The sequence below is a fragment of the Heloderma suspectum genome, chromosome 1 (assembly GCF_057233095.1).
Source record: "Heloderma suspectum isolate Gila_16-S chromosome 1, 16-S_ref, whole genome shotgun sequence".
NCBI lineage: Eukaryota > Metazoa > Chordata > Lepidosauria > Squamata > Helodermatidae > Heloderma > Heloderma suspectum.
Genome location: NC_139458.1, coordinates 71,717,656 through 71,731,439, shown reverse-complemented (window position 1 = coordinate 71,731,439; position 13,784 = coordinate 71,717,656). Strand labels below are relative to the sequence as shown.

The 13,784-nt window shown below is 41.9% G+C and overlaps 1 protein-coding gene across 1 annotated transcript in view; it reads left to right on the top strand.

The window, feature by feature from the left end:
- EHD4 (EH domain containing 4) overlaps window positions 1–13,261 on the top strand; it is a 50,570-nt gene extending 37,309 nt beyond the window's left edge. Inside the window, exons 5-6 of the mRNA XM_084846373.1 lie at window positions 4,759–4,923; window positions 7,176–13,261. Coding sequence (XP_084702499.1) covers window positions 4,759–4,923; window positions 7,176–7,712 — 702 coding nt within the window. The 3' untranslated portion in view covers window positions 7,713–13,261. The remainder of the gene's footprint in view (window positions 1–4,758; window positions 4,924–7,175) is intronic.
- The last annotated feature ends 523 nt before the right edge of the window (window positions 13,262–13,784 follow it).

Genomic DNA, 13,784 nt, shown 5'->3' with positions numbered 1-13,784 from the left:
AGAATTCACTGACTAGGTTTTCTTCTGCAAAAACAGTCTGATTCTGTTATATAAGTGATTTACAGAAGTTATGTTACGTGATGTGCTGTGTATCACATTGCACAAGCTTATCAAAAACTGATGTTGAGGGGATTCTCAACTTGTTAGTCAGACTGCTTATATCCAAGTACATCCTAAAAGATTAGTCACAGATAGCCCTTTAAATGCTGTATGTGTAAACTAAGAGTGGTGCTTATAGGTATGTCTCCTTAATGGTTTGGAAACAAGCGACTTTTCATGTGTGTTTATGTAATGCAAAATGAAGCTCTTGTGTCCTATTAATTACTGGGTGGCTATTGCATTTCTTTAAGTATAGCAAGTCTGATGACCTTGTATTATCTTGAACCGAGTGATGAAAAGAGCCTTCCTGTCCTTCCCTCTCCTGGAGATTGGCTTGCTTCTGATAAAGTCTGAGAGGGAGGGGGCCATGTGACATGCAGCCAAGTCCAGTAGGAGGGTAAAGCTACAGAGTGGCTAAAAAAAGTCTAGAACATATTCAACAAGAGCAACATTACATTTAGTGTGCTAAAATAAATAATGTGGCCTATTTGTACTTTTGCTTTAAAGAAAAGTATTTAAATTGCTGGTATTTATACAGGATTCCCACGATCCATGATTCTTACCTTCCCTGGTGTTTCATTTTTTCTCCAACTATCTGTATCTCTTAACTTTCACTCTGTGTCCTCCATCTAGGCCCTGGATCCCAGGCCTTTCCCAGAATCCCTCTCTTCTATTTCTGCTCTGCAAAGCTGTTAATAGAGGAGGTTGGGATGTCTGCTTTGATTCTAATTTCAAAAGGAGTTAAAGCCAGGGGCAGAGGGGCTGCCAGTACTCAAATTTATTTGACTTTCAGCTTGTTTTAAGATATACAGTCAGGGCCAGAAATATTGGAACAAGGATAACTGTTTTGGCAGTTGGCCTCTGTACACCACATTGAAGTTGAAAGGAAACACACCCAGATGGAGCAAAGTCAGGACTTTCAGCTGTAATTCAAAGGGTTTGACAAAAGTGGGGCACCAACCATTCAGGAAGTACAGCCAGTGGCATACACACACCCCCATCATTGGTGGCTCATAAGTAGTGGAACAAATGGCTGACAAGCAGCTGCATGGCCAGGTGTGGCTTGTTTCCTGGGCACCCCATGACCAATCAAGCAGAGAAAAGGCCTGGAGGTGGCTCTGAGTGCTACATTTGCATTTGGTAGCTGTTCACTGGAACCCCCAACATAAGGTCCAAAGAGGTGTCCGTGCGAATGAAGGAGGCCATCATTAGGCTGAGCAAACAACATAAACCCATCAGAGAGATAGCAAAAACAGTGGGAGTGGCCAATACAACAGTTTGAAACATCCTGAAAAAGAAGGAATTAACTGGCAAGCTCAGCAACAGCAAAAGGCCTGGCAGACCACGGAAGACAACTAAAGTGGATGACCACAGAATTCTGCTCATGGTGAAGAGGAACCCTTTCACAACATCTAGCCAGGTCAAGAATGCTCTTGCGGAGGTAGGCATGTCATTGTCAATATCTACAGTCAAGAGACAGCTTTATGAATGTAAATACAGAGGCTTCACAACAAGGTGCAAACCACTGGTAATGCTCAAGAACCGAACGGCCAGATTAGCCTTTGCCAGCAAACACCTAAAAAAGCCTGCCCAGTTCTGAAATAAGATTCTTTGGACTGATGAAACCAAGATTAACTTGTACCAGAATGATGGGAAGAGAAAAGTATGGAAAAGGAAAGGAATAGCTCATGATCCCAAACATACCACATCATCTGTCAAACATGGTGGAGGCAGTGTGATGGCATGGGCATGTATGGCTGCCAATGGAACTGGGTCACTGGTGTTTATTGATGACCTGACTGCTGATAAAAGCAGCAGGATGAATTCTGAACTGTACAGGGCTATACTTTCTGCTCTGATCCAGCCGAATGCTGCCAAACTGATAGGACGCCGCTTCATATTGCAGATGGATAATGACCCAAAACATAGAGCAAAAGCTACCCAAGAGTTTCTCCAGGCAAAGAAGTGGGATGTTCTTCAATGGCCAAGTCAGTCACCTGATCTCAACCCAATAGGGCATGCTTTTCACTTACTGAAGACCAGACTGAAGGCAGAAAGACCCACAAACAAGCAGCTGCTGAAGGGAGCTGCAGTAAAGACCTGGCAAAGCATCTCGAGGGAGGAAACTCAGCATTTGGTCATGTCCATGGGTTCCAGACTTCAGGCAGCAAAGGATTTTCATCCAGGTATTAAAGGCAATCCTTAAGTTTGAAATGATGTTGGTTTGTTCCATTACTTATGAGCCACCAATGATGGGGTTGTGTGTATGCCACTGGCTGTCCTTCCTGAATGGTTGGTGCCCCACTTTTGTCAAACCCCTTGAATTACAGCTGAAAGTCCTGACTTCGCTCCATCTGGGTGTGTTTCCTTTCAACTTCAATGTGGTGGTGTACAGAGGCCAACTGCCAAAACAGTGATCCTTGTTCCAATATTTCTGGCCCTGACTGTATGTGTATAGTTGCATGTGCTTCTCCAATCTGAGAAGAAGAAAAATATTGTAATCTGGTACTGCAGACACAAATGTCTCCAACTAAAGTTCTTAGAACACAATCCTGTGCATTTACTCAGAACTGAGCCCCCTGAGTTCAGTAGAACTTGCTCCCAGATAAGTGTATGTAGGATTCCAGCCTTAGAAAACATTTCTGTGTTCCTCCTTGATTCTGATATATGAATAATTATTGAGGAGTGAGGGGCAGGAACACAGGGTTTGAGATAAATATTTTTCGTCAGTGGCCCCCGTTGATGAAGAAGTGAAGAGGAGAAAAATATTTTAGTTCCATATTTTAGGCTTCAGACAACTTCTCCACCAACTGTAAAGATTGATTGCTCTTGTATAGCAAGAATCCCAAGACACCAGAGAGAGCTACTAAAATGCTTCTTTATTCTAGGCCTTCACTAAAACTGAAACTCAAGCAAACAGTATCCCTCTGCAAATCTCCTGGCTCCTCCCTTTCACTCTTCTTCCTCCCAGCTCCTTTCCATGTCTCTAGTACAACTCCCAACATGCAATTCACCTACCACAGTATCACAGTTCTATTCACAGAATTAGCATTGCATCTACCTTGGTCCTCAGAGTTCTTTCGTTTTCTGAGTAATTTTTCCTTTAAATATATTTAGAGAGATAGATTCAGATTTGATTTATCTTAAGCTGCTGTCTTTAGAAATCACCTTGGGAAGCATGTATGGATCACATTCAGCAAGGCAAAACCCTTGTTGAAACCTGCCGGATCAATTTGATCATTTATATAAAAATAATAAATGGACCAAATTCCTTGAGCTCTTTAAAATGTAATGATGTACTATACAATCAAGTAATCCTAATTCGATCCTCACCATCGCCCCTTCCTACCTTACTCCCCCCCTTTTCCCCTTTTCCTTTTCTTTGTTCACCCTTTTCCTTATGTCTGTATCTGTCTGTGAGTGCGTGTGGTCACCTGCTTGACGTCACCGGTTTACATTATATATGAGTAGGGATGTATGAGAGTTTTGTTTTTTCTTGCAAAACATGTGAACATGCCCTGTTCGAAGCTCCAAATGTGAGCCCACGCCCACTGAAAATAGTCTCAAATTGTGGAACAAATGCTCATGTTCATCTCGTTCCTGATTTCCAGTTCAATTTGCACAAATTTCCTAATTTGTAGAAATTTCCTCCATTGACTGAATCAGCCCTGTTTTAGACTGTGGAAGATAGTTGCATAAACTAGGAAAACTACACAAATTTAGGGAAACTTGCGGAAATCTCCTGTTCAATTGCTGGTCAATTTGCTCAAGTTGCTCGGAAAATCCCAGCAATTATGAACATTGCTCGTTCGCCCTATATAGGAGCAGGTGACCAAGTGTTAGGTTGAAGAGAGGCGGGTTGAGGTTTGTTCTTGTAACTCCTAAAGTGAAAATGCAATTAACAGTAAATTTAAAACATGTATTTCAACATTTTTACAATCGATGGTAAATATAACACATGGCTCATATTCTGTTCTGTCAATTGCTCTGCTTATCCTTCATAATGGCACTTAAGGAATGCTGTAATTACAGTGCAACACTCTCTTAGCACCTTTTCATGGTTATTTATAAATAGAGAAGCTGTGAATCCCTTGCTATATATGACGCAAAATTCTATTTTATTAATGATCTATCCAAGTCTTCATATGACCAAGTCTTCTCATAATGGAAAGATTCTGTATTGCATTGGGGGGGGGGGGGGACTACATAGATAACGTTTATAAAGGTTTTTGAGCAAATAATATGCTTTCCATTAAGAAGACCACAACTCTCATTAACATAAACGTTATTTGCCAACTAAATCCCTTCTGTTTGCATTGACCTGCAAAGGCCAAACCAAATCCCTATGTTTTCCTGGCCATTGTGAATAGGAAAAGGTCTTGTTGCTTAGCTTGTTGCAAAATTAGGACCTTAATTCTTTCACTTTCTTTGAGTGACAGAATGTCAGGTTCCTCTTTTCTTTCTTTTCAAAATGTATAAGGGCACTTAGTTCTTGTAAAGTCAGAAGAAGTGTGTCAATATCTGGAGCTTAATCTTAATATTTAAGCATTTTGCGCAATTTAACAAATGTAAGAAATGGTATCTCTTGACTTTTTCTTATTTACATTTATTGGGGAGGGGAGTCACTGATAATTCTAAACCTCCACTGTTCTGTTTTAGGTACATGCTTATATCATTAGCCATCTGAAGAAGGAGATGCCTTCTGTATTTGGAAAAGAAAATAAGAAGAAGGAACTGATAAATAAACTACCAGAGATCTATTGTCAGTTGCAACAAGAGCACCAGATCTCACCAGGAGACTTCCCAGAAGTCAAGAAAATGCAGGTACAGTGGCTCAAAATATCAAATTAAATTATAGGCAAACAAACAGCAGGTTCATTTATTGTGTAAGGAGCTCAGCCACTTCCAGTTGTTCATTATATTTTATATATAATGATATATATAATGATATATATTATGATATATATTATATCACGCCTTTCCTCTAAGGAACTCAAGGTGGCCCATGCAGTTATTTCTGCCTCCCCCCTCCCCCCCCGCCATCATGTTTATCCTCACAATAACCCTGAGAGGTACATTAGGCTATGAGGCAGAGACCCATGTTACCCAGCAAACTTCATCACTGAGTTGGGATTTGGACCAAGGTCTCCCCAATCCTAGTTTGACACCCTAATCCATCACATAACACAAAAAAGAGAATAAAATACTCAGTATTTTCTTCCAAAGAGCTCATTTAATTTCATGGCTGCCCTTGTTAGAAAGTGCTGAGCTCTCACAGAATTAGCCCCCTAGCATTGCACTTTGCTCCTGGAAATTTCTTATCTGGTTAGGCTGCACTTCTGGTGGGGTGTATCCTCCTGTCCGGAAGAGGGGTGTTAACACACTTGAAGGATCTATGTGAGCCTCCATGGTTGTTTAGTATGTGCATGGTCCACAGGAATTCAGTCCTTTCCCATCACCACTACTGGGAGTCCTTTCAGAAGGTGGAACTGCTGTACTGCTTTGCAGAAAAGGGGATGGGGCAGTAAAAGCACTGCTGTAAATGAGTCCATGGAACACATGGGGAGAAAATACATTTTACTGGGCCAGCTACTCCTTAAAAATATTACAGGCTTTTCAACTACATATCCCTCCTCGGACTTTAAGCATACACAAGAATATTTTAAAATGTAATTAGATTTTCAAACTGATGGCTTCCTAGTTGAACCCGTGGCTCTAATTTAGGAGAATGTAGAAGGCAAACATTAATTATATTACTGATAGTTAGGGCTTGCTCACAAATAGCTGGTTACAGATTATGTAGGCCTTTCTGAGTGCCAAACTACACACGATGCTGAGTTTTCTGTAGTTTTCTGCCCAGAGATCCTTTTGTATTCCTTTACAAAATATTGCTGTGGAGATTGCAGCCAGAAATGGAAGAGCTGTGGTGGGAGGGCAGAGGGCTTTTAAAGCCTTTCTCCTCCAAATGGTTTTTCTTGGATCTCAAGGCAGTGGGGTGAGGATTACCTGTATTATTTATCCCACTGGGAGGGGGGAAAGAAGCTGGGGGGGTAGGGGAGAGAACTACTTGATAGGAAAGGGTTAAAAAGGTCCTCCCCTCATAAAAGTCTTTCACTTCAGATTGTAGCTTCCACCTATCCATTTTGTCTGTGCTGCAGGAGAAAAATTTGTGGGGAAACTCGAAATGGCATCTTGTGGAGTTTGACCTTGAATGCTATATAGGAAGTGAAAATGTCACCAGAGAGTTGGCAATTTCTGTTTCTGTTCATGTCTCCTAATGTCTCTTGTGAAATGGAGAACAGATAAGACAAATAGGAAATGACTTGCCACTTGAAACTGTCATTCCTTAAAACAAAGAACATGCAAAAAAAAAATTGCATTAACAGTATTGCCTGACATTTAGGGCTGATTACATATAGAGTCTTTTACATGGTGAATTTTACAACAACTTTTACATCAGTTGAATTTTTCCCATGCTGTCCCAGTTCTGGTGAAAATGCTTTGTAAATCCCCACCCCACCCCACCCCTGCACACACCTCTTGAGATCATAATTTTGTCACAAACTTGAAACCATTTGAAAAGTGTGTTGTGACAAGTTGTGAATTTCATAAGATAGTTTCACTATGCCAGAACTGCCTGGAAACATCCATTTATGGTGGCTTTGTTTTACACGAGCTGCGCTGTCAGTCAGCCCCTAAAAGAGCACCTTTTTGAGGTAGCAAATAGCTAAGAAGAGATACTGTACACAAAATCCTAACTGCTATTCAGTAAGTGTTCAAAATGCAAGGTCTTCCTTCTGAATACTTCATGCTTTTGGTTCAAGGATCTTTGTTTTCTTTGAAGCTTTTTTCTAAAATACTTCATGAAACTATATGTTTGAGTCATTTTTATGTGATGCAGTCTGGGGAAATGTAAATAGGTACACTGCTCCCTAAACCATTTCGGTCTGTTTCATACAACACCAGTTCTGCTGTCATCCTTTTCAAGTTTGGCAGACACCAAGAATTTAATCAAGGAATTGTTGACAAGTGTTCATGCTTATCTTCATTGTTGCTGTGTTTTTGTCACTTCACAGGAACAATTGGAGAACTATGACTTCACCAAGTTCCATTCACTGAAACCAAAGCTGATTGAAGCTGTAGATAACATGCTGGCTCATAGAGTTGCCTATCTAATGACACTTGTTTCCCAGGAGGAGCGTTGCATGCCTGCACAGAAGGTTCAGGGTGGGGCATTTGAAGGCACCACTGCTGGACCTTTTGACCATGGCTATGGGGAAGGTGCCAAGGAAGGAGCCGATGAGGAGGAATGGATTGTTGCCAAAGATAAACCTGCATACGATGAAATCTTTTACACTCTCTCGCCAGTTAATGGCAGAATCTCTGGGGCCAATGCAAAGAAGGAAATGTTGAGCTCCAAACTGCCAAACAGTGTCCTGGGAAAAATCTGGAAGCTTGCTGACTGTGATAATGATGGCATGTTGGATGAGGAAGAATTTGCATTAGCAAAACATCTCATCAAGATAAAATTGGAGGGATACGAACTCCCCAATACCTTGCCCATCCATCTAGTACCTCCATCACACAGAAAATCTTTGCGTGGTGCAGAGTGATAAATTCATTGTAAAAGTAGTCAAAAGGGTGGGATCTTCTTACGTTGAAAGCTTTCTAAGATTGTTTTTAAGACACTTGAAAGTGGGGTTAATGGCAAGCATTTTCAGGCCAGTTTGAACATTAAATTTTTCCTATTAAAAAATCCTCTTTTTTATAGGAAGAAACATGAAAGCCATCATGGCTGACCAGAGTCTGTTTCACTGCATGTACATGCCATGGGAAATGGTGATTAGCTGCAGCTTCCCAGTGTGTGTGTGCATGTGTTCAAGCATGTGCTTGTAACATGCATACACAGTAAAATTGACACATGTATAATCTATGGCATGTATCATGGCAGTTGTTATGCTTTCCTGTCATAAATGCTTTCTGATGTTCAAAGTGGCCCTTAGTCTGATGCAAGTTACAGGAACCAGCAATGTAGCATGGGGATGAACTTGTGTGAATAGATCTGCAAGACCCTAACTAAAGTGTTAGTTACAAGTGCCTTTTCAGTGACCTGCAGATTTTTCTGGGTAAGAAGAAATGTCATACTTGCCATTTCCCCCCTCTGTGTTTACAATCAAAATGCACAAAGGCGATTGGGTAGGTGTAAAATAATTTCAGCTACACGAAAAATTAATACTTTGATAATACAATGCAAAACGCACTTGGTTCTTCAAATCTATCACTTTAAAACAACAGAAGGCACTGATGTGTCCACTAATGATACTTGAAATGTCTTCATGATATACCAGAATCCACCTGTACTCCTGAAATTCCATTTAGAGTTTGTAAGGATACATTTTAGTGCAGCTTTCTTCTTTTAATCAAAAATGTAAAAGCGTGCCTTGGACTAAAACTTCTTTACAAATTGATAGTCATTTGGTGAAGGAGAAAAGGGGAAGATATGCATGGAAAGAGCTTTAGCATGAATATGAAATTCAGTTTTTAAATCAGTGAATTATTACATACATATTTAAGTTGACATGTTAAAATCGTATCAAAGTTCCATACCTCCTGTACAGGTTATCCCTGTTGCCTTTTTATAACTAGGATATATAAAGAGAGCCCTGCTGGATCAGACCAGGGCTCCATCTAGTCCAGCATCTTGTTTCCAAAAGTAGCCAGTCAGGTGCCTGGCTTCAAGGCACAAATGCCATAACGCTCCCCATTCATCTGTTAGTTGGAGGTATGCTATCCCTGAACATGGAGGTTCTATTTAGCATGCCTATTAGATCATGATAAGTTAAGACCATAAGAAGAGCCCTGCTGGATCAGACCAAAGCTCCATCTAGTCCAGCATTCTTTTCACACAATGGCCAAAACAGCTGCCCATGGGAAACCCACAAGCAGGACATGAGTGCAACAGCACCTTATTTGTTTCTTCCCTTTGTAAAGCCATCTAAGGTGGTTGCCGTCACTAAATCTTGTGGGAGTGAATTCCATAGGTCAGTCGTCTGTGACAATACTGTGAAGCCCCTGATAGTTGATGTTCTTTTTAATGTGTTGTACACGGGGTGCAAAATGAAGTTTCTCTTCCTCTGGTTTGCAAAAATATCTATTTGGAAAGTTTAACCCCAAAGAAGTATGACTTTGCTAAAAAGGCACCTACATTTTTGATGGAGCTATGTCGTGTCAATAAAGGATGTGCTGACTGAAACTACTCGATATTATTTTGCACAGGGAAAAATAGATATGTCGTGTTTCTAGGACGTTCTTCTTAACATGCACAGCAAACTTTCCTGCCTCTCCTAGCCTTCAATGCAGTCAGTATAGTTCTTTCATTTATGGGTTAGCCATCACACATTGTTGCTGGGAGTGCTTGTGCGTGAGTCTTGTGGTGTGAATATGTAGCCGAGTCAAAAGCCTGTGGGAGTCTCAGACACAGGGACCTTGTATGACAAAGAGTGCAGAGAGCCGGTTGTTCCTGCTGCATCACCAAGGTACCATTCTTTGGCTTCTTTGCATCTGCTATTAGCTATGGACTCAGGTCTGTTCGGTGACCAATTTCATCCAGGAACTTCCACCCTTCATATGAAGCAGCCTTATACGGAGTCAGATTATGGGTCCACATATCTCAGCATTGTCTACTGGGGCTGGCAGTGGCTCTCCGGGGTCTTAGGCAGAGTCTTTCCCAGCCTTCCCCAACCTGGCGCCCTCCAGATGTTTTGGCCTTTCATCTCCATCAGCATCAACCGCCATGGCAGTTGGTCAGGAATGCTGGGAGTTGTAGTCCAAAACATCTGGAGGACACCGGGTTAGAGAAGGCTGATCTTTCCAAACCCTGCACACTCACATCTTTTTCAGTGGAGGTGCAAGGGATGAATCCTGGGGCCTTCTGCATGCAACGCATGTGCTCTACCCCTGGGTTGTGACCCCTTTCCAGTTTGTGTGCCACCCTTGGGTCTTTATCACAGCAGCTTTGTGGTACATCCTGAGACCAGCGCATCTCTGTATGGCAGCTGAGAGACTGGGACAGATGGAATCATCTTGGGCATCTCTTAGTGAATTGGTTCACTGAGAAATCAGTCTGACAAACTCAGAGTCCTAGCCCCATTCTATTAGCCAGGCTTGTGCATATTCTTTACCTACATGCACACACATTGCTTAGGGTAAATAGTATAGGCTAACTTAACGTATATGATTTTTGCTTTCCAAGGTTTTCAAGGACGTTGACCGTCTTTGTTAAGGATTGTAATGGCATAGGGCAGGGGTGGACAACTTTGGGAGTCTATGGGCTATTTTTGCCACCGCTGCCTCACACACACACACACACACACACACACACAGGCTGCACTCTGGGATACCCCCAAAACACAAGTTTTGAAGCTAAATTTGACCGGTTAGCATGCTGTAGCACTAAAGCTGCCATTCTTTTTTTTTTTTAAGGTTTTTTTGCTGCCACCAAATTTGGCAGGGTTGGAGGAAGCTGCATGCTGCCCACCCCTGGCACAGGGGAAAGGATACGAGGACAGGGGTGATATTTGCATGGTGGGAGTGCATACAGTAGCCAGGAAAGAAGATTGGTGGATCAAAAGTCTGTCTTCTGTTGCAGTTTGAGTCTTCAGCAGGCCCTGCTCATTCATTTCAGCAGTCAGCACTGTTCTCTGAACCTCTGATGGCTGGAAACTTTCTTCTTACCAAAGAATTCAATATCATCCATTTTAAGTTGATCCTTTCTTTTGGAAAGCTATGTATGGCTCGCCAAACTCAGTTAATTTTATTTGCCATTATTGCTAAAATTAGTGGTAATATTTCTCCAGGTATCTGTGTTTCTTTTGCAGTTTTCTCAAATCTTTCTGTTTTTGTCTTCATAATGAAGTAACTTTCCTGTTATTTCTTTTACTTTTCTGCAGCAATTTCTGAGATTTTGTAACTGAAATTTGCTTTGGTTTCTTTCTGCACTACTTAGAAACACTATAATTGCCAACTATGCAGTGTTTAGATTTGTTAGGTTGCAATCCTATGCATGTTAGGGATTTTATGATATTTAGCAGTATATAAATATCACAAATACATAAATACTTAGACAGAATATCTAGTAGTCCTAGAACTTATTTTTGTCTAAACATGCACAGGATTGCACCCTTCGAGAGCATCCTATGGCCCCTAGATAGCATCTGGGCGGCCATAGGAGAGTTTGGATTCCTGGATCTGACATCAGAGTCGGCACCCTGACCTCAGACCCAGGAGTCCAAGCTCCCCACCCCCTCTGCCTCCCCTCTGGTATGGAGAGAACTGCGCTGGCTGCCCCTCCGAGGTCGCCAAAGCAACCTTGGAGGGAAGGAAAAAGGAGCGTTCCTGGGGGAGGGGAGGGGACTAGGGAGGAATCCTCTTGCCTTCCCAGCCTCCTTCCTGCCCCCTCCCTGCTGCTTCACCTAGATGGAAAAAAGCCCGTCTAGCAGAAATGCAGAGCAGGAGGAGTGCGGAGGCAAAAATCACTTCTGCGCTCCTCCCACTCTGTACAGGATATCCATCAGCCTCTGAGTTCTGTGATAGCCCCTGTTCCTTCAATGACAGGCCTTAAAGGGCTGGACAGCTTCCAGGGTCCATTCCCCCCGCCCCGCTTCCCTGCCACTGTTGAATTTGCCACCAAAATCTGGTGGTGTGGGTATGAAACCACAATTTTAAAACACAGAGAAATCACATTTTTGCTGCTGTCACTGTGCTGCTGAGTTTTGACGGCCCATCTTCGGCTTAAAGCCAAAAGATTCTCAGGGTGGTTTGAGCATAAGGTGGACAAGATACACGAATAATCTGTGCCTCTTTTTCCCATGCTTGTGTCATCTTCTGTGAGTCGCCCCTTTGCACACCTCTCCTATGGGAGATGCACGAACGGTATTCCTGTCAGGAGCGTGCACACTCATTTTCCCATGGAGACGCAGCAGTTCCGTTACGGCAGCATCAAGCAGCCACAGCTTGGTTTTCAGGACTCTGTAAACTGGGTTGCACAACATGGCCATTACAGAGCCCTCTGAAATTGTTCTGAATCTTGCTGATGCACTGCTAAAGAGACCAGAGCGCAAGTGAAAGGCTCTTCTGCTTATGCAAGGGGTATTTGTGTCGGGATTCCATGCAGTCCCATCCAGCTGTGGCCTCCAGATGCATGGGCTACAGCAAAAGGGAGCAGGGAAGCCCCACTGTAGAAGCAGAACCCCCATCCTTCTGAGTGATGGAGCCTAGAAAAAGCTGAAGCTAAGTAATTTATATGTACCTGGGTTTGGGGAAGGAGCCTATCATGGTATTTTCACAACACAAGACTCAATGCTGAATTGGCATCGTCCAGTTATCACCTAACACTGTAGGAAGTATGTAGCCTCAAAATCTGGCAAAGTTGCTAAATCTGGATTTTGAAAAGGGAATTCTCTCCCATGCTTCTTGTTGTGCCTGAACTTCATAAGCTTATCTCACCGCAAGGCTAAACTATCAGCAAACATTTCACAGAATCATAGAATAGTAGGGTTGGAAGGGGCCTACAAGGCCATCGAGTCCAACCCTCTGCTGTCCAAGATGGCTGTTCAGCCTCGTCTTGAACGCCTCCAGTGTGGGAGAGCCCACCACCTCCCTAGGTAATCGGTTCCATTGTTTTCCTGATGTTCAGCTGGAATCTGGCTTCCTTTGACCCGTGCCAGCTTAACAATGCCATTTTGTAAGTGTGTTCTTTCTGTAGTCTAATATAGTTCAAAATGACTTCAAGAATGTGAAGTTCCCTATTTATTCGAAGTGTTTTAGGCACAGTTTCTATTCTATTAATGTTACTTGTTTAGGACTGAGATCACGACACTTAAAACATCTTACATGATGATTGATCACTCCCTGTATCACTGCTAAATATTTCAGGTGTAATTGAGAGTTAATATTTCATATTTTTTTGTTATGGCTCAAATAACTAATCCTTTGTGCACATATCACTCCCCACCCCGCAGGGTTTAAATTTATTAATGTTGCACTTTGATTATCTGCACAAAACATTACAGATATGGTAATATATTTTTGTATATGCTTTTTAGTCTTTTTTTAAGTGATGTTAGAAAAAAAATGCTGTTCAATAAAGTCAGAATGTATATTGGTGGTTGGTGTATTGATTTTATTTATCCATTCCTTTGGAGGGCTGCCCTCTGGTGGCCAAATGTTAGTGCTGCAGCAGCTGATCTTCCTATAATATAGTACGTATTTGCAACTTCTAGATACGTGTTTGGTATTGAACCTGGCAAATAGACCCTATTGCCTTTAAATATTTCAGGATGTAGATTTTAGAATCTAGAAATATTCTTGTAAAATGTTAGAAAGTAGATGGGAAGATGTTCAGATTTTTAAAAACATGTTTGAATTTAGTTTGGCACACGCTGATTCTGCACAAAATTTTGTTTTAGCATTGAGATACTTGGGGTGGGTTAAAGATAAGATATTCCGCATCCAGAAATGGTATCCTGAGAAAGGTTGCGAGTGAACATAATTGATGCTGCTCCTAAGCAGGAGATAGACAATATAGAGGTGAATGTGTTTCTGGATGCATCTTTGCCTGTAGTGTACACACACACACACACACACCACTATCATCCTTTTTCACAGGTCTTGCAAGTTTTAGAGCA